Genomic DNA, 20,247 nt, shown 5'->3' with positions numbered 1-20,247 from the left:
TAACTTTATTGGTGCAACAACAATGGCGAGCAATACTGGAATTATCCAGCCGTACAGTTTTGATCCAGATTCCAGCTCAGACGAGGAAAACAAAGACGTTCATGGATCTAGTCGTCTACAAGTGATGCATCAGAATGGAGCAGAGCAGGGAGCTAGTGGACCACAGATTGTAGCACCTACATCACACCTACAAGGGTCTTTGTCATCTGCTCCTCATTCACAAATATTAAAATAAGAAATGCAATTTTATACTTAATCTACCCAAATATCCTCCATCGTGAGAGAAATGCTGTAAAAACATGTAAAAAAACACCATAAACACAGTTTTCCTCAGAGTGGGTCTTTAAAATGCTAACAGATTATAAAAATTAACATTAATAACAGACGACTTCAAAGAAAACTATAGTTTTCTCTCTTGATACTCTGGGCTTTAGAAAGATGGTAAAGTTCTTCTAACAGTTTTTCACGATTTCTTTTATCAAATTTGAAATATAAAAATATATACACTTTTCATGTAAAATTATGTGATTATAAACATATAAATATATATACTGTATATGTTAACTGAGTCTTATTTGAACATTTTTATATCAATAAAACTTTTGTTACTCTTGAATTTTTGATTGTTTTCATCATTTCTGTTCTTGTCATTCTGGGATTTTTATCTGTAACATTATTCAGTTTTCACTGTGAGCCATGTTCATTTACATGTGTTTTCTGTATTAAACATTTTTTTCTTCTTTCAATCAACATTTACACTAAAAACTTTGTAACTGACAGAAAAATCCTTCAAAGAAGTTAATGTGCAAACTTCCAACAAAGATTCACTCAGAAAAAAACAGAGTTTGTCTGTCAGAATGGGTCAAACCCTAAAACCTGTTTTCTTAGAGGTTCAGTTCTGGACTTAAACCAGGTTAGACCGTCAGAGTAAACCTTGAAGTCTGCAGATTTCAGCTGCATTTCTATTTTCCTCTCCAGTAAAAACAAGTTGTTCTTCCTCAGAGGAAGAGCTTCATTTCTGTCTCTTCTCCTGAATCAGCTGCTGAGGCAGCATCTCATCCTCAGACTCAAAAGTCCTAAATGAGACACGACCACCATAAACCACCTGATCGTCCACACAGCGCCTCATCAGATGAAAGAAAGCAGAAAAGATGAACATTAATCCAGCTCCCCAAGAAAGGAAAATGTTTTCTTTGGCGCCACCTTCAGGCCAACTGTGCTTTTATTTTGAAATTCACATCAGCTCTCACCTTACTTTGTCCTGTCTAATTGTTCATTGTTAACATGGCCACACCCCTGCAGGCTTCATTTACACCTGTCAGAATCCTTGGGGTGACATCAGGAATCATCAGTCCAATTCATATATAAATATAATGGAACTATCAGCCTCTAGATTTCTCTCTGCAGATTCTGTCTATTCAGTTTAATTCAAATGTTCAGAGGTCAAATGATCTCAACGTGCTGCAAATGAGGACAGCAACACACGATCTACAGGACAGTTTAATACCTGCAAATAAAAAGACAAAAACTCTGTCAACACACCAACACAGCAGCACTGCAACAATGGAAAAACAAGGAGACACTGCTAGAATTTGACCACATGGTGGCGCTGACAGCTGGAAGACAGACAGCCACACTCCTGAACACTGCTCACATATCATGTTATTTATTATACAGCAGAGGAACCATAGAGATTAAAATAACATTATACAGTTTATCTTTGTTATAGTATCATTATTCTATTGTTATAAAGAGAACCAGGAGTTTATAATATTCTAATTTACCATGTTCACTCAAGTGGAGAACTTGCATCATCAAGCATATTTCCAACAACATACATGCGATAGTTGCACCTTTTTAGGGACTTTTAATTTGAAAATCTGTGTAAATTTCCCTGATTTTGGAGGTTATTTTAAAATGTGAAGTTCTGTGCTGATTGAGCTGCAGTTTGTGTGACTATTGATTGTTGTTACTGTGATGCTAAACACTGATCCCAGAATGCAACACAGACAGATGCTAGAAAGCTGCAAGCATTGTGTTTGAAACAATTAACATTTAAAATGTCAAAATGTATGAAAACATTACAGAATTATTTAATTTGAAATTCATTTTTATGATCCAATGAACACAAACAAACACAACGAAGAGATCTTCAGTCAAGTGCTTTTGTTTACAAGCTTTGGTCCAAAATAGAAATGTCCGGTTAAAGGCAGTGTGAATCCAGACCAAAAGGAAGGTGCAGGACTGGATCCAGACCAAATTAAGTGGACTCGGTCCAGACCAACAGACTTTTTCAGTCTGAATACACCCTAAGAGAAGAAGATGGCTGCAGTATTGATAGTTATTACAAAATCAAATGACAAAAGACAAAAATCCAAACAGCTGTGTGTGTTCATGTACATCTGTGATTGTTGTTGTGTCTGTCCATGAAACAAATACTTGTGTGGATTCAAATAAAACTTAGAAATTCTTTCAAATGTAAAGAAGTTTTGTACAGTTTGTGAGTCGTGTTCAGCAGCTGCAGAAAGAGTCAGAAGCTGAGTTCCTCAGGAGTCTTATCTTTAAAGAAGTCTAAATCCAGGTGGCGCTCTTGGAGTTCCAGGATAGAAAAGCAGACAGCCCAGTTTTCCTCATTCTTCTTCAGCTCCTGTTGATGACAGAGACATTGACTCAAGTCTCTGCACCGTTTGAGTGTTGTGAAATAACACAAACAAACTGAGCTCAAACAAACTGAACTGTTGCAATAGAAATAATCCATTAGCGTTTATTCATGATTATTTGTTTCACATCAACCAAAAAATCCTCTAAGATTACCTATGTTGGCATCAACATATCTGGATTATTTTCTGGGTCTTCAGGGCATCTGAGTGACTCATAAAGAGCAAAATCACCTTTAAATACAAACCAGAAGAAAATGAAATTAGAAATTTCATACAAACTTTTCAAACATGTTCATTCAATGATTTCTTCATGAAAAATCAGATGTCAGATTTCAAGATGACCATGGAGCAGAGAGGCATTTTCTTCTTCTTGGTGTTTTAAAATGTTGTTGTAGCATTTTTCTCATGATAGAGGACAGTTATAAAGAAAATTCAGATTAAAACTACATTTTTTTAACTTGTCCTGTCCAACAGCTGGGCAAACAGATGAGAACCTGTGCTCAGGTGAGTGTTTATGTTCTTCTAAAATGGATGATGGAATGTGAAAAGAAGGAGGAGGAGTGACCAGCCATCCCCACGCCAAGACCCCCGCCGCAGCAGGTGCCGCAGCCAGAATCCCCCAGAGAACAACCGCCCCCGGGGGGACCACGCCCGCCACCCAGGCCAGGGCCAGCAGGACCGCCACGGGGGCCCCCAGAGCCAGAGAATAGGGAGGCATGGGGGGAGAGAGCGTCCTGCCCCAGCCCAACCAGGAGAACTACTTTAAAACAACATTTCTAAGTATTTGTTTATTTAAATTGTTGTGAATTGATAGCAGACAACAAAATGCTGTCTTGAACATGTGACTGGTCTGAGGCTGGATGATTCTCTGTTTTTGATTGACACTAAACTTTTAGATTTACGTAGGTTACCTTCTTTTTATGAGTGTGTTTTTAAGTCTCTGCTAAATGAATTTTGCTACACATTTACCAGGGACCTTTTTTGAAAATAAAATGTCAAATACAATTTTCATTAGCATTTTAATTAAGTGACAGAAAAAGCTGTGTTGAAGTATAAAATGAAAAAGCATTTTAAAGTATTGCTTTTTCATTTTAATTTTGAGTCAAAAAATGCAGCTTCATTTTGAAAATTAAAAAGCATTTCTATCAATCCATTTTAAATGTCAAATTATACATTTCAGATTAAAGCGCCACCCCAGCCCAACCATGAAAGCAGCCCCCCGCCACGCCGGGAGAGCCCAACGCAGGGCCCCACCGGAGAAAGGCGCCCACAGCCCCAGACGAGCACCCCATCACCACCCAGGAATTCCGGGCATCCCCCCGCCCCGACCCCAGGTACAAGCCAGGACCCCCCAAGGGAGACCCGCTCTGCACTCCAGGCAGCCACCCACCCGGCCCATGGTTGGTCCAGGGAGGAGCAAGGCAGGGGCCAGCGGCCCCGCCCAGGAGGGGAGCGCTCCAGGGAGAAAGGGGGCCCACCAGGGGTGTTGCAAACTTGGCCCGACCAGGCTCGACCACAGTCGGAGATTTGGCGGAGCCCAGCACCCAGGGGCAAGGACCTGGCTCAGGTGTAATGTGAGCCCCCCCCGCGCGCGGAGAGAGCACCGCCGCGCCCAGGAAACCGGCACCCAGGGGACATGGCCGCCGTTGCCAAGGGCCCCGTACCCCCCACCAGGGAAGGGGTAGGGGACAGATGTTCCTAGGTCCCACCTTCCTTGCAAAACGTGTGTGCATGTATGTGTGTTTGTGAGGGTGTGTGTGTGCATGTGTGTGTGTTTGTGTGGGAATGTATATTTTGAGGGGGGAAGGGTGTGTGTACTAAGGGGGTTGTAGTTAAAATTGGCGGGTAGGGCACTGAGGGGACATCTCCTGATTACTCACATTGATGTCCCCTCACCCTCCCCACCAAGGGCCCTAAATGTCTAAGGTGCGGTTAAAATTGGCAGGTAGGGTGCTGGGAGGACATCTGCTGCTTGCTGGCAGTGATGTCCAAGCACCCCCCCTACCAAGGGCCCCACATGTCTAAGGTGCAAATAAAACCAAAAGAGGGGGGGCCCACTCCATACGGCAACCATGGGAGGGGGGGACCACTGCCCCCCTCCCCCCAAAGAAGCATCGCAGGCAAAGCCCCCCCACCCCCTCACCCTAATATGAGGTTATATTAGGAAGGGGGTAAGTTGGGGACAGCTGGTAGACTGTCCCCCGGTGGTCAAACTGCCATCCCCCAGCCCCCCCCCCCCCCCCCCCCCCCCAGCATAGGGGCCCGGCCCCCCAGCATAGGGGCCCCATCCCCGGAGGCGCCGACACCCCCGGCCCAGCACCACCCACCCAACACAGAGAGAGAGGATCCAGAAAGCGCCGGCCCCCTGGAGCAAGCCCAGGCCCCCAAATTAGACATTTCTAAATGAATTTTGCTACACATTTACCAGAGAACGTCTTGAAAATGAAATGTCAAATACCATTTTCATTATCATTTTAATTAAGTGACAGAATAAGCAGTGTTGAGGAAGGAAATGAAAAAGCATTTTGGTGGATTGCTTTTTCATTTTATTTTTGAGTCTAAAAATGCAGCTTCATTTTGAAAATGAAAAAGCATTTCAGGTTTTGACTTTGCTTTTTATTTATGCTACAGAATCGCTTCCATAGATATGATGCAGCAGAATTCATATGCAAGTAAACATATTTCCATTTCTACATAGAATTATTGACATCTGCATCATTCTTTCAGGTCACATGACTTTCCCATCATATATTTTTAGATTTTTCTTTTCCTAAAATGTCCTTTAAGTAGAAAATGAACTGAAACAACAGCCTTGATTTTCATTTGACTGACTGTAGAAAAGCATAGCTGGATGTGCGTGCAGTGACAGCAGATCTTAATCCACAGGTGGATTAGAAAACAAGTTTGCATCAATCAGCACTGAATGCTGACTGCAGAAACTTGTTTTCATTTTTCAAATGTCTCATGCTAACGGATTTTCTAAAGTCACTTTCTGACCTTAGCCAAACTGAACTATTGCAATAGAAATAATCCATTAATGCTTATTTATGATTATTTGTTTCACATCATCCAAAAAATCCCCTCAGATTACCTATGTTGACATGATCTGGATTATTTTCTGGGTCTTCAGGGCCTCTGAATGACTCATAAAGAGCAAAATCACCTTCAAACACAAACCAGAAGAAAGTGAAATTAGAAATTTCATACAAACTTTTCAAACATGTTCATTCATTCACACCTGTTAGCTGCAAAAATGTCCACATGTCAACATGTACACAAGACAGATATTGTTCACACACACATACTTATGCCTTCAAGCCAACTAGTGTGAAATATTTCATTCAATCAAGCCAAATATTAGTGCAAAGGTGAGCTAACACCTGTGCTCAGGTGAGTGTTTATGTTCTTCTAAAATGGATGGTGGAATGTGTAAAGAAGGAGGAGGAGCGCCCAGCCACCCCCACACCCAGACCCCCGCCGCAGCAGCAGCGGTAGCCGGAATTCCCCCAACGCCACACGGGAACAGGCAGGGAACAACCGCCCCCCGGGGTGACCACACCGCCACCCAGGCCAGGGCCAGCAGGACCGCCACGAGGCCCCCAGAGCCAGAGAGCAGGGAGGCATGGGGGGAGAGAGAGTGCTGCCCCAACCCAACCAGGAGAACTACATTAAAACTACATTTTTAAGTATTTCTTTATTTAAATTGTTGTGAATTGATAGCAGACAACAAAATGCTGTCTTGAACATGTGAGTGGTCTGAGGCTGGATGATTCTCTGTTTTTGATGGACACTAAGCTTTTAGATTTATGTAGGTTACCTTCTTTTTATGAGAGTGTTTTTAAGTCTCTGCACCGTTTGAGTGTGAAATAAATAAAAACCTGTCCCTCTCTGTTTTGGCTCCTAAAGGAGCCTTTGATGTTTGGTTGGAGATTTGGGATGAAACCACCCCTGGACTTCAGTTGACCTTCATTTTGCAGCTCTGTAGTTCTGACCCTGGAACAGCTGTCTTCACTGTGCAGACAGGAGGACGTTGTATATTAACCGAGTGAAGGCTTTGAACAGGACTAAACCGCCTTTCCAGTGCATGGACTGAAAAACTGAGTGGAGGGGAGGATGGACCGCAGTGGAGAGTTCTTTAAAAAGCTCCTAAACTGAAGAGAACTGGTGACCTCCAATGGAGGATCTGACATGGGGCTGTTATTTGGAACTGCTTTATCTTTGTTCTCAACCACTGCCCTTTTTGTGACCTAAGGGAGACACTTTCTCATGATTTTTTAGTCTTTCAGGCCTCTTCACTCTTTATGTGACTGTGTTCTGTTGATTCCTGGTTGAATTGACGTTTCAAAAATCAAAAATCTTCTTCTTCACTGACTTTTCATTGTGAGGAAGGAAAAGTAAAGAATTAAACATTGAAGGTCCTGCAGCTGCAACAACAGAACACCTGACATGTGTTTCCCTTAGAATGCTGCAAAATATGACCATCAATGGTTCCACAGAACACCAGCATTAGTCTCATTCTTCTGTTCTGTTGGAAAAATCTCTGACTTTTCTCAGAAATGTTTCACAGATCAGCTGATGTGATGCAGCAGAATTTACATGCAAGAAAACATATTTCCATTTCTACACAGGATTATTGACATCTGCATCATTATTTCAGGTCACATGACTTTCTCACCACATATTTTGGTGCAGGAACATGTTTTCATTTTTCAAATGTTTCATGCTGACAGATTTTCTAAAGTCACTTTCCATCCTTAAACAAACTGAACTATTGCAATACTGTTGAAATAATGCACAAGTATTTTTGTTATGATAATTTGTTTCACATCAACCAAAAATCCCCTCAGATTACCTATGTTGCCATAATCTGGATTATTTTCTGGGTCTTCAGGGCCTCTGAGTGACTCATAAAGAGCAAAATCACCTTCAAATACAAACCAGAAGAAAATGAAATTAGAAATTTCATACAAACTTTTCAAACATGTTCATTCAATGATTTCTTCATGAAAAATAAGAAGTAAGATTTCAAGCTGACCATGGAGCAGAGAGGCATATGTGTTGTGTTGAGCATCATTTTCATCTGGAACATAATTCGGATTTTGTTCATCAGACCTGCTGAGATGAAAGAAATCAATAACTAAATAAACACAGACATCAATCAATAAAATCTGAAAAGTACCAACCTGATGGAGCTTGAATCTGTAAATGACAACATCACATGTTTCTAAAGTCAACAGCATCATTGCAAAACAGTATCAATCATATTGTCAACAATGGGATTTTAAAGGAACATTTCTCACCTTTTGACTTTTTGCAGAAATAAAACATCAGTGGGAAAATCATCAGTAAAAAGACACAAACTGGTCCAACAACCAAGACAGGAAATGAGGAGCTGTCAAGTCTGGATGTAGCTGTAAAAAAACATGTTTAATTCAAATATACGTAAATATTATCACCTAAAGGATTTACAATGAATCAATAGAGATTTGCTGACATGTTACTGCCAACCAGCTCTGTGGTGATTCTTTTCCTGAGGATTGACACTTGTAGAAGCCTTCATGAGACTTTGACACTGCAGGGATGATCATCTCCACTCTGCTCTCACTTTGGATGATTGTGTCATTTTGATAGAAAAACACTTTAGAAAGAAGATTTTCTGTCCTCAACTTGCAGCCAAGAGTAACAGAATGTCCCTCAGTCCCAGGATGGACAGGACTCAGCAGGAGAAGCTCATCATCATCTGGAAACATCAACATTCATCTTCATCACATATGATCCCAACATGTTTGACGTCTGCTTCATTCTGCTTTGACATCCAGTTGATCATCTAAATCCATCTTCAACTTCTGCATGTGTTTCAAATCAATCCAATGATGAAAGTCAAGCTAAAAATAGGAATCCAAACATGTTTCCACTCACAGTGTCCAGTGATGTTGACTGCGTTGCTGAATGCTGATCCAGACTCACACCAGTACACTGCATTACTGGACTGGATCTTCTGAACATGACATGTTGATCCATTCATTGTTCCCCAGTCAGAACAGAATGACAGGAAGTCAGGAAGCAGAAACCTGCTGACTCTCCACTCAGCAGAGTTTCCCTCACAGCTCAGTGAGACAGAGTCAGAGGTGAAGTGTTGGACTCTGTCAGGACTCACTGAGAGAGACGCTGATGGATGAAGATCTGAAAACAAACAGGATGAAGATCAGCACACTTTAGCTTCATTTGGAGAGCAAAGAGACACAAAAACAAATGTGTTTCAATGGATTTTCATTCAAAGGCTTGGAGTTAGAATGGCTCTATGCAAATGAAAAAGAAACATTGGTTTACAACATTTTGAATGACAGTTGACTGTTAGCAATAAGTGGAAACAAGCAAACTAAAGAGCAGAATCTGACAGCATTAGAAATGTGAAGAGAAATCATTCAGTGTTGACAGAAATGAATCAACAATCAGAAGTCTGACCTCCAGACCAGACAAAGTGAGGTTGACTGTAAAGAGTGTAGAAGTGTGGCTCTCCTCTTCCAGCTCTGCACACATATCCTGCTGTGTGTGTCTGTCCATGAATGATGTAGGAGTTGTCTGCAGTCCCATTGGAGCTAGCAGGCAGCAGCTCATAGCTGTAAGAGCCAGACTTGTGTGATAGATCAGGAACAGCTTTATACCAGTAGAAGCTCCATCCTGCAGACACATGTTCAACCTCACAGCTCAGAGTCACTGAGGCTCCAGGACTCAACCACCATGGAGACACTCTCAGGACAGGTTCTGGGGGAGAAATAGTGTTGTTTTTAGTGACTTTGTTGTGTTTCTGAGCAAACTCTGTCATGTGACACCTTTGGTTCTGATAGAAGAAGCTCCACAGGTTGACAGAACTCTGATAACTCTGCTGTCAGACAGAAATGAAGCAGGAGATTTTTCACTTTCTTCATGATTGTTTTGACTCTCTGCTGCTCTGCTGTGACTTCTGCTGCTCTATGACAGAGCCTCTATGACAAACTACACTATTGGAAGAAATGATCAGCAGCTTCTCTTCAACAGAGATCATTTATTGTCAATATTTCACTTTTACAGATGATGGACCAACTCTGTCAGCGTGCAACACTTTGATTTTTGCAGGAACTGCAACAGAAACACAGCAATGCTCTTTAGCTGAAACGGACTCAATATTTTTAATTCTGTCTTTTCCACAGTTATGTTGGTTTTGCATCACAAATTGTTCCTGTCACTTAGTTGCTATGGTTACCAGTACCCCTCCATGCTGTGTATTTTCAAATATGCCAATCAAAACCATATAAAATGAAACCGTAGCTTAATCATTAAAGATGAGAACAATTGTTGCTGTTTTCAAATCAAGCACACAGTGTCACACCAACATCCTTTTGTTAGTTTTATGTGTTTACATTTACAGCAAGGTTCATTTTGGCCTTTTTAGAAGACAAATTTTTTTCAGTGACTTTTGTAGTTAAAAGTAAAGAAAATGTTGTGCTGTTCCAAAACTGAACAGTTTTATAGATATAGTTAAAAATAATAAACTTTACAGAGTTTATATTTTCATATTTTGTGCTCCATTAAAACCTGTTTAACCCTTGTGCTTTCCTAGACACTTTAACATTGGGAGTTGGGTCATCTAGACCCACTAGACAGTGCTCTGAACCATATTTCTTCAATGCTTTGTGATCTTCACTGGTTTCCATGGATTACATAAAATCTTTCCACCTTTGTCCACCTTTGTCATGGTAGGGAGAACACGTCAATGTAAGGGTGGGGTCATCTTAGATAACACAAGGGTTAAACTCACCAATGGTCACTGGATCACTGAACTCTGTGTGATAAACTGGTTCTCCTCTTCCTCCTCTGCATCTGTAGACTCCTCCCTGTGAGACTCTGATTTGTCCATTTGAGAGGAAATCAGCATCTTGTGTTCTCAGCAGTTTGGAGGGTTTCTCTCCTCTGAACCAAAAGAAACTCCAACCAGATGATGAAGGCTTCACTGAACAGCTCAGGGTCACTCTGCCCCCTACTGGAGACTTTGTGATCTTCAGTTCAGCCTTTGGTTTGTGTGCTGTGGAGTTCAGAAATAGATGTATTTATCTGTCTAAACAGAGGCCAACATCTAACACAGTTGTTGTTCCTGATGTCAGTGTGGCTCTGGTTCTGTCTGCTGGTGTTTAACAAAAACATTTACCTTTAATAATAATAATACAAAAAATAGGACATTATTAGTAAAATGAGTCATGTCAAAAACACAGTAAGAAATTACCTGATACACGTATAGAAACTCTGTTGCTGCACTTTTTATAATCTGAACCCTTCCTGAGACCACAGCACTGATGATCACCACTGTGACTTTTATTGTGAAAAGTTATTTTGAAATCTTGTTGTGTGACGTCAGAATAAAGTGTCCAATCACTTCTCTTCAATGTGTATTTCCAGTCATCGGTTCTTCCTTCCTTCATGTCACATTTGAAGGTTAAAAATTCTCCAGTAAAAATAGTTGACCATTCGGGTTCAAAGGTCAACACAGCATCTAGGACAAACACAAACACACAATTTAATTAAAAAACCTGATTTTACCATGTAAAGAAACAACAAAAACAGAGAACTTCTTTTACTAATAAAAAAATACAATCAAAAGGTTTTGTCTAAAAATGCTATTTAAACTGATATTAATGCAAAAACTATGAAAATAAACAACATTATAGTTAAATGGTGAGAGTGCAATGGTACAAAGTACTATGTCACACACATGCAGAATCATTTCTAGAGATGTTTATAAATTATTTTCAGCCAAATGTGATAAACATGCACCAATAAGGAAAGTAACTGTGAGATCTAGTCAAGCTCCTTGGTTGGATGTTGATCTAAATCAACTTATGAAGGAGAGAGATCAAAGACTTTAGTCATGTGTCACTTAGATTACTGCTCTGCTATTGGGTCAAATGCAAACAAAGATGACCTTGAAAGACTTCAGAAAGTGCAGAACAGGGCTGCAAGATTAGCTCTGGGTTGTCCTTTTAGGACTAATACAGACTGGATGCATCCGTGTCTTTCATGCATGAAGGTTCAGGACAGGTTTGCATGTAGTCTGATTGTGTTTCTGCATAAAATCTGGACCCAGCACAAACCCTTTAGTTTATTTTTGCAGCTGTTGTCCAACAATATAATACATAATTTTACACTAGAAAAGCTTCTGTTACTTTTACTCTCCCTCTACCATGAACCAGTGCCATAAAAAAACTGTCATGTAGGTCAATTACATACTGGAACATGCTGCCTTCAGAAATCAAAGTACAAGAATGCCAAAAGATTTTTAAAGTTAATCTGAAAAAAAAAAAATCGAAATTTTATAACGTAATTCACTATACAATTGTCATTTGTTTTAATAAAAGAGATTGTATTATTTTTGAGTTTTATTTATAATTTCAGTCAGACAACTCTTGCAGTAAGAAATACTTATTTCACATACTTAATTTTCCACATTCTTTAAGTTGGCATTCATATCTTTTTTGTTTGGCATAAGGCTCCGTTCAATTCCATGAGATTCCATAAAACATTCGGGTAACAAAAACCCCCTTAACGGAGCCCACAGGTGGAAGCCGGGGAGGAGGGAGGGGCGAAGAATGAGCGCTGAAGGTAAGAAAGAGAATGAACAACTGCGCACCCGGGCTTAAATAGGACGCTGAGCAGGTGAGTTAATTGAATGAACCGCCCAGGGGAGTAACCTGTAAAACACTGCCTAGTGCCTGCCTGAAATTACGACAAGTCGCTATTTATTAATTTCCTCTGTATTTGTTTTTTTAATGTATGTATTTTGATGATTTTGTGTATCAATGCATGTATTCTTTTCATGCGGACACCAGGAACAGTAGTCTTACCTTTGGTTAAGACTAATGGGCATCCTTAAATAAATAAATAAAAATCTATGTCCAAATGGAGAAACGGGGGGGGGGGGGGGGGGGGGGTGTGTGACCCACTTTCTGTCCTCTATCATCTTTGACATCTTTTCTCAGGAATCTGGGCTCCCATTCACAACTGACACAATAACAGAGCAGTAACCAGACTCATCAGCACTAAACCACATGAAGACTCTCTTTAAATAATGAGACATTAGTCCACCATCCTGATCCAAACTGGATCTTTGACCTTTGCATCTGATCACATGGGCTGCATTTACACTGCAGGTCTTGATGCCCATATCCGATTTTCTGACTATGTCTGATTTTTTTGACGACCTGCTTAGATCATCTTCCGACAACACGATTTTTGGGTTAAGAAAGATTCCAAAATAGTTCTTTTGGGGGAGACACCTTCTTTTTATTTCGATTCTTCGACACTCTCCCGCTCCGCGCTCACACCCCTCTCCTCTCCTTACACACAAACAGCACGCGCGGTCCCCATCATACACGCCCCCACTCAGCAACACAAGCAAAGAAATAAACGGCTTCTAGCCTGTTCCATAGCAACGGTGTCCAGCTTGATTAGTTACCGTTTGCGTCTCGACCGGACCGGGAACAACAGCGGTTTCCGACTACGGTCTGAAGCCTGAGGCTGAAAGGTAACAGGCTGACAGCAAAATCAGCGCACAAAAGCACTTTAATAAGTCATGTGATCTCAGTTGGTGGTGTCCTAAGTTGACGTCACTGACGTACGACTCGCATTTACTGGGGAATATCCGATTTGTCTGCTTACATGGCACACGCAAATGCACGTATCCGATTTATTACCACATATGAATGAAGCCTGAATCCGATCTGAGATAATCGGAATCCATGCGTTTTTTTTCCTGCTCACACGTTCACCGTTCATATCCGATCAGTGCCACATGAGAGGAAAAAATCAGAATTGGGTCACTTGAACCATGCAGTGTAAATGCGGCCATGACGTCTAGTTATTTAACGTTTGTGTCAAAGCTTGGAGATGGTCAGAACAGAAAGAAAGACAACTTCCTCACCAGCAGTCAGAAGTGAAGAAGCTCCTCAGATGAACAGTGAGTGACTTCAATGACTAATAAATGTGAATGTCTGAACTTCTTAAAGGTCTGGAAGTTTTCATGCTGATTATTTCAATAATGAAGAAAGAAAACACAAAGAAACTCACCAACAATGGTGACTGGATCACTGAACTCTGTGTGATAAACTGGTTCTCCTCTTCCTCCTCTGCATCTGTAGACTCCTCCCTGTGAAACTCTGATTTCTCTATTAGAATAGAAATCAGTATTTTGCAGTGTCAGCACTTCCTGGTTTTTCTCTACTCTGTAAAAATAATAACTCCAACCAGATGATGATGGATTCACAGAACAGGTCAGAGTTCCTCCACTTCTACTTATCTGAGCCTTTGGAGGATCTGGAATAGATTTCAAAACAAAACAAACAGATTTTAATCATATTAAATGACATTTACAATTAAAATCATGATAAAATTAAAATACTTTCAAGTTAAAATATGATAAATAAAATATGTGACCATCTTTAAAATAACCATGTTTGTTTACTGTAATTGTCTAAAATAATTCCTGTCATTTTGATGCCTTTACTAACAATATAGAGAAAAACTCATCACATGTTTCCATCTCAAAGAGGTTGATAGAATAAATTCAGAGTTTCTTGTTGCTTGTATTTTAATAACTGTGAGTGTCCTTATTGACCAGCCATCACTGCCAGAAGAGCTTCAGAATGTGACAGCTGTGTCTCAGTTTTCCATTTTTGAACACAATGTTGTGTGTTTGTGTTCTTGAACTTCCTGTTTTACATAGAACTATTGAAGTCTTCAGGTGTTTCTTTGTAAAAAGTCTTTTAGTCTCAATGACAAAAGCTGTTGATCAACCAGCAGTTTAGATTGTGTTCAGATAAAACTTTTGTGTCATGATCAGATCAAGGCGGACCCAGATGCTGCAACCCGGAAGGAAGAGGCAGGTAGTTGAAAACGTAAGTTAACTGATTTTATTTTGAAGAAGCCAGCGGATCCAGGAGGGGAGAACGGCGTGCAGCTTGACAGCAGCTTGTAGACCAAGGTGAACACGGAGATCTTACAGTGACGTGAACGGAGCTCACGGCAGTGGCGTGAATGGAGTCTTTTGACTGCGATGTGGCTGGAGTTCTTGACGGAGGCGTGGCTGGAGTTCTTGACGGTGGCGTGGCTGGAGTTCTTGACGGTGGCGTGGCTGGAGTTCTTGAGGAGCGTGAGGGATTCAGCTTCTGCTCGCGGCGGATGAGGACTCGGGTGACTCTCGTGGTAAAGGCAGACCATCAGGTTTAACGGACTGGCGAAGGATGCTTGAGGCGAGTGTCCTTAAATAGCAGGTGCAGGTGATGAGCTGATGAGTCACAGCTGTGAGTCTGGAGCAAAGCTGGGAGGGGGAGGAGTCTGACAGGCCACCATGACACTTTGTGGAGATAATAGATCATAAAAAGATTTTCTTGTGTCTAACATGACTTCTCTTTTTAAAAAGGAATGAAGGAATGAACAGCTGATGGAGGTGAGTTTTGTTGTTTACAGATGTGTTTCTTGTTTTTCTATAACTTTGTGTGGTTTTAAGCCACAACCCAAAAAAATATTATCCTTGGTTGTAAAATGAAACATTTCTGTAAATAAATAATTTAGTAATTATTATTCTGGCAACAATCTTGTTTTAATGTTTATAACTCTATTTTCTCTGTTCCAATCCATGATTATAACATTGTGATTTCTAAAAAAATATTTGAGCAAACGTCTGTATTTGACTAATTATACTTTTCACATCAGTGTTGATGTATTTTTACAGTTTATTTTTGTTTATAGAAAAGGTACGTAACATTTCACAAGTTGATAAAGATTACACTTTTGGCTTCAAGTTCTAATTTTTGGTAAAGTTAGAAAAAAATCTTTATATTCAACTTAGAATAAAACTCTCACCTGAAACAGACAACCTTAAAGCTTCACTCCAGTTTGTAGCAGAATATGAATCATCTGTGGGTGTGCTCTTACAGCTGTAGTCTCCACTGATGGAAGCTGTGATAGTCCAGTCTTTCTGCTTTGTCCTGAATGTCTGTGACTGAGGTGTTCTCCATTCATACTCCCACTGAACTCCTTCACCTTCCTGAACCTCACATGTCAGAGTGATCCTCTCTCCTCTGAAGATCTGAGACCAGCTGGGTTTTTGGGTTACACTGACTTTGTTGGAAACTGTTTCCATCAGATTTAAAAACAATAAAACACATTTTTAATGTTCAAATCAATGATTATGAAAAGCTTTCAATAAAGTGAAATCCCTCACAGGTTATTTGAATGGTGACTTCATCACTTGGATCAGAGTAGACGGCTGGTTCTCCTCTAAATCCTCTGCATCTGTAGATTCCTCCTTGTGAGACTCTGATGTTTCCATTTAGTCCATCATTGATTGTGTCTTCAGAGGTGTGTGAGGTTCTTCTGAACCACTCATATTTCCAACCAGCAGATTTCTCCACAGAGCAGATCAGTGTCACTCTGTCTCCTACTGACACAGTTGTTGTTGCTGCTGTCAGTGTGGCTCTGGCTCTGTCTGCAATGTTTGAAAAACACATTTAAACTTAATAATTATGACAATAATGTTGCATAAGTAGAGTTTATACACATAAAACATGATAATAGATAAACATAAATTTTAAATAAATGCTTTAGTTTCTTCAACATGAATAAATTCTTAAATATGAATTCTCTCATAAAATGAGTCATGTCAAAAACACACTAAGAAATTACCTGATACACGTATAGAGACTCTGTTGCTGCACTTTGTATAATCTGAACCATTCTTGAGACCACAGCACTGATAATCACCACTGTGACTGTTATTCAGAGGATATAATTGGAAATCTTGTTGTGTGACGTCAGAATAAGGTGTCCAATCACTTCTCTTCAATGTGTATTTCCAGTCATCTGTTCTTCCTTCCTCCATGTCACATTTGAAGGTTAAAGATTCTCCAACAAAAAAAGTTGACCATTTGGGTTCAAAGGTCAACACAGCGCCTAGAACAAACACAAACTTTACTAAAAACTTTCATTTAAAGAAAATAAACATCAACAAAAGCAAACATGAACATTTTAAAATCAATCAGGTGTTTTGTCTTAAAATGATGCATCAAACTGACATGAATGTAAAAATTATGAAAAGAAACATCAAAAAGTCCAAAAGTGTCACCTTCAGTGTGTCCACTGTGGAGGAGTGAATACAGCACTACTGTACATGAAAGATGGAAACATCAGAGATTCAGAAACTGATACAATATTTCAACAATAGAAAGAAATGAAACTAAAACTGTCAATGAATGTGACATTAAGTCAATGGTTTCTCTAACAATAATGTCAAAGTTTTAGTAAATAAACCAAGAAAAATGATTTCTTTCTAAAGAAAACTGTTCATCATGATCCCTGATAGAGTTCAGCTGAATCCTGTGGAGAAAACAGCTGCAGTTGAAACATGAAATTCTAACAATTTAGTTCAAAAATAGTTTTTCTTTGGTTTGACATTTTTCCTGATGAATGTGATGAAAACAGCAAAAGTCCTTTGAAAAACTCACAGATGAACTCCAGTTTACAGAGCAGAGTGTGTCCCATCCTCACAATCAAATCACACTGATGAGAAAATCCTGATGGAAAAGAGAAAAACGAAAGTGTGTTTCAGGAAAAGCAAAGAACTGTGAGAAACTAACAAAACATGATGTTTTCTGTAAATATTGAATGGAAAAGACTCACTAACTTCTAGTTTCCTTCGTCAAGACAACCATAACACAACTGTCACAACGTCCTTGACTGAGAAGGAAGACAAAAATTATTTTAACTAATGTAATAAAGACAAGAAAAAAGTTGTTTCTATGGAAATTTTAACATAAAAATCTTACCTTTAATGTTTTTTTAATTATAATTGACTGACATTTAATCATCATTGCTATTAATGATGTTTAAATTCAATTTGAGAAAAAAAGCAAATTAAAAATTTGCTTCTAAAACAATCAAAGTAGTTTTCTGAAACCAAAGCTGAATCCTTTGCAGACACTTGTCATGAACTGGGATTGACTATTGGAACAGGAACACCAGCCTGAACAATCAAACCTCTGCAGATGATCTCAAATGCAGCTGCACCTATCAGACAATTTCATGTCTTTTTCAAATGTGCTGCAGAGAAATCTTCATGTCCAGATTGTCCACAAAGCAGTGAACTTCTTTCAGTCACCAAGAAATGAAAATGTTCTCATTCTGGTAAGTCTAGAATACTCACAGTGTGGACTAACTGATAGTAGTTCTGCTCTTTGTTCATCCGTGTCCTCTCTTCTAACAGCAAATATCTTCATTCTTCTAAACCACTAAGATCAGCTTCTGGGATGTGAAGAGTCACATGGTCTCAGTGCAGAAACATTTTCTATTTCTGCATTTTCAGTCAGACAACTCTTGCAGTAGTATTGATATTTATTTTCCCTTTTTTTTACTTTCAAATACTTTGTTTTGCTTTCACATTCCTTTAACTTTGCATTTCACATTCCTTTAACTTTGCATTTCACAGTTCTCTAGTTGGCATTTCACATTCCTTTAGTTGGCATTTCACATTCCTTTAGTTTAGCATAAAACTCTGTGACATTCCATGAGACAATTTTCCACTCCCTTGTGAACCGCCACCTTAACGTGGTGGGGGAGTTTGAGAGCTCGAGTGAGCCCAGGAGCTAAGCTGTCTGGGGCCTAAGCCCCTGGTAGGGTCACCCATGGCAGACAGGTCCTGGGTGACGAGACAGACAAAGTGCAATTCAGAACCCCCTGATGACGAGTAAAAACAAGGACCCGATTACGTCGCCCGGATTGGCGTCACCGGGGCCCCACTCTGGAGCCAGGCCCAGGGTTGGGGCTCGCAGGTGAACGCCTGGTGACCGGGGCTTTTCCCACGGGCCCCAGTCGGGCACAGCCCGAAGGAGCGACGTGGGACAACTTTCCCGTGGGCCCACCATTGTGGTTTGGGTGGCAGTCGAAGGCAGGTGCCTCGGCGGCCCAAACCCCGGTCATGGAACTTGGCTTTTGGGACATGGAATTTCACCTCTCTGGGAGGGAAGGAGCCTGGGCTGGTGCGAGAGGTTGAAAGATACCGTCTAGCTCACCTCCACACATAGCCTGGGCTCTAAACTCAGTCCTTAGAGAGGGGTTGGACTCTCTACCACTCTGGAGTTGCTCAAGGTGAGAGGCGGCGGGCTGGTGTGGGCTTACTCATGAGCCCCCAGCTTAGCCGGCAAGTGTTGGAGTTCACCTCGGTGGACGAGAGGGTCATATCCCTCCGCCTTCGGGTGGGGGACAGTTCTCTAAATGTGGTTTACCAGGTCTGTCTGGCTTGTGGGACTCCAGAGGCAGCTGACAGGTATCGGTAGTCTAAGCGAGCTCCGGCCCGGACCGTTGCAGAATCAAAAACTCGGGTCTGGGAGGAGTTCAGTGAGGCCATGGAGAAGGACTATCGGATGGCCTTGAAGAAATTCTGGCAAACCGTCCGGCGCCTCAGGAGGGGAAAGCAGTTTTCCACAGGCACAGTTTTAAGTGCAGGTGGGGGGCTGTTTACCTCGACTGGGGACATTGTCAGGCGGTGGAAGGAATACTTTGAGGATCTCCTCAATCCCACTGACACGCCTTCTTTTGAAGAAGCAGAGAATGAGGACTTTGAGGTGAGCCTGTCTATTACCCGGGCTGAAGTCACCGAGGTAGTCAATGAGCTCCTCGTGGCAGGGCCCCGGGAGTGGATGAGGTCCACCCTGAGTACCTCAAGTCTCTGGATGCTGTGGGAGTGTCTTGGCTGACATGTCTCTGCAGCATGTCTATGCCAGGGTACTGGAGAGGAGAGTCCGTCCGATAGTTGAACCTCGGATTCAGGAACAACAGTGGGGTTTCCGTCCTGGTCGTGAAACAGTGGACCAGCTCTACACCCTATCTAGGGTGCTGGAGGGATTGTGGGAGTTCGCTCATCGAGTCCATATGCGTTTTGTGGATTTGGAGAAGGCGTTCGACACCTCCCCTCGTGGTATCCTGTGGGGGGTGCTCTGGGAGTATGGGGTCTGGGGAGCCTTACTAAGGGCTGTCCGGTCTCTGTATGACCGGAGTAGGAGCTTGGTTCGCATAGCCGGCAGTAAGTCAGACCTGTTCCCGGTCCACGTTGGACTCCAGCAGGGCCCCCCTTTATCACCGGTTCTGTTCATAGTTTTTATGGACAGAATTTCTAGGCGCAGTCAGGGGCCGGAAGGGATCTGGTTTGGGGACCACAGGATTTCCTCTCTGCTTTTTGCAGATGATGTTGTCCTGTTGGCTTCATCGAGCCAGGACCTCCAGCGTGCATTGGGGCGGTTTGCGGCCGAGTGTGAAGCGGCTGGGATGAGGGTCAGCACCGCTAAATCCAAGGCCATGGTTCTTGACCGGAGAAAGGTAGCTTGCCATCTCTTGGTGGGTGGAGTATCCTTACCCCAGGTGGAGGAGTTTAAATATCTGGGGGTGTTGTTCACGAGTGAGGGAAGACAAGAGCGTGAGATTGACAGGCGGATCGGAGCATCTCTGCTTAGACTGCTGCCCTCGCGACCAGGTCCCGGATAAACGGAGGAAGATGGATGGAATTTTC

The 20,247-nt window shown here is 41.4% G+C and overlaps 1 protein-coding gene across 5 annotated transcripts; it reads right to left on the bottom strand.

Moving 5' to 3' along the window:
- Nucleotides 1–1,650: 1,650 nt before the first annotated feature.
- LOC105358598 (Fc receptor-like protein 5) lies at nucleotides 1,651–17,417 on the bottom strand. 5 transcript variants are annotated; one of them, XM_023948901.1, is made up of 17 exons: nucleotides 17,371–17,417; nucleotides 17,192–17,260; nucleotides 16,813–16,851; nucleotides 16,374–16,640; nucleotides 15,913–16,176; nucleotides 15,552–15,821; nucleotides 13,758–14,003; nucleotides 9,126–9,425; nucleotides 8,580–8,843; nucleotides 8,155–8,400; nucleotides 7,961–8,071; nucleotides 7,844–7,859; nucleotides 7,696–7,775; nucleotides 7,513–7,584; nucleotides 5,752–5,823; nucleotides 2,815–2,891; nucleotides 1,651–2,647 (listed from the first exon to the last, which is right to left on the bottom strand). In XM_023948901.1, exons 1-16 carry the CDS (start codon nucleotides 17,396–17,398, stop codon nucleotides 2,815–2,817), a joined length of 2,421 nt encoding a protein of 806 aa, XP_023804669.1. In that variant the 5' UTR covers nucleotides 17,399–17,417; the 3' UTR covers nucleotides 1,651–2,647. The 5 variants fall into 5 exon arrangements, with proteins under 5 accessions (XP_023804669.1, XP_023804670.1, XP_023804671.1 ...); XM_023948902.1 differs by having other exon boundaries at nucleotides 7,696–7,772; XM_023948903.1 differs by having other exon boundaries at nucleotides 15,552–15,809.
- Nucleotides 17,418–20,247: the final 2,830 nt, after the last annotated feature.

This window comes from Oryzias latipes, chromosome 18 (assembly GCF_002234675.1).
Source record: "Oryzias latipes chromosome 18, ASM223467v1".
Lineage (NCBI taxonomy): Eukaryota > Metazoa > Chordata > Actinopteri > Beloniformes > Adrianichthyidae > Oryzias > Oryzias latipes.
The sequence above is the reverse complement of the archived record's forward strand: the minus strand, read 5'-3'. Positions and strand labels throughout refer to the sequence as shown.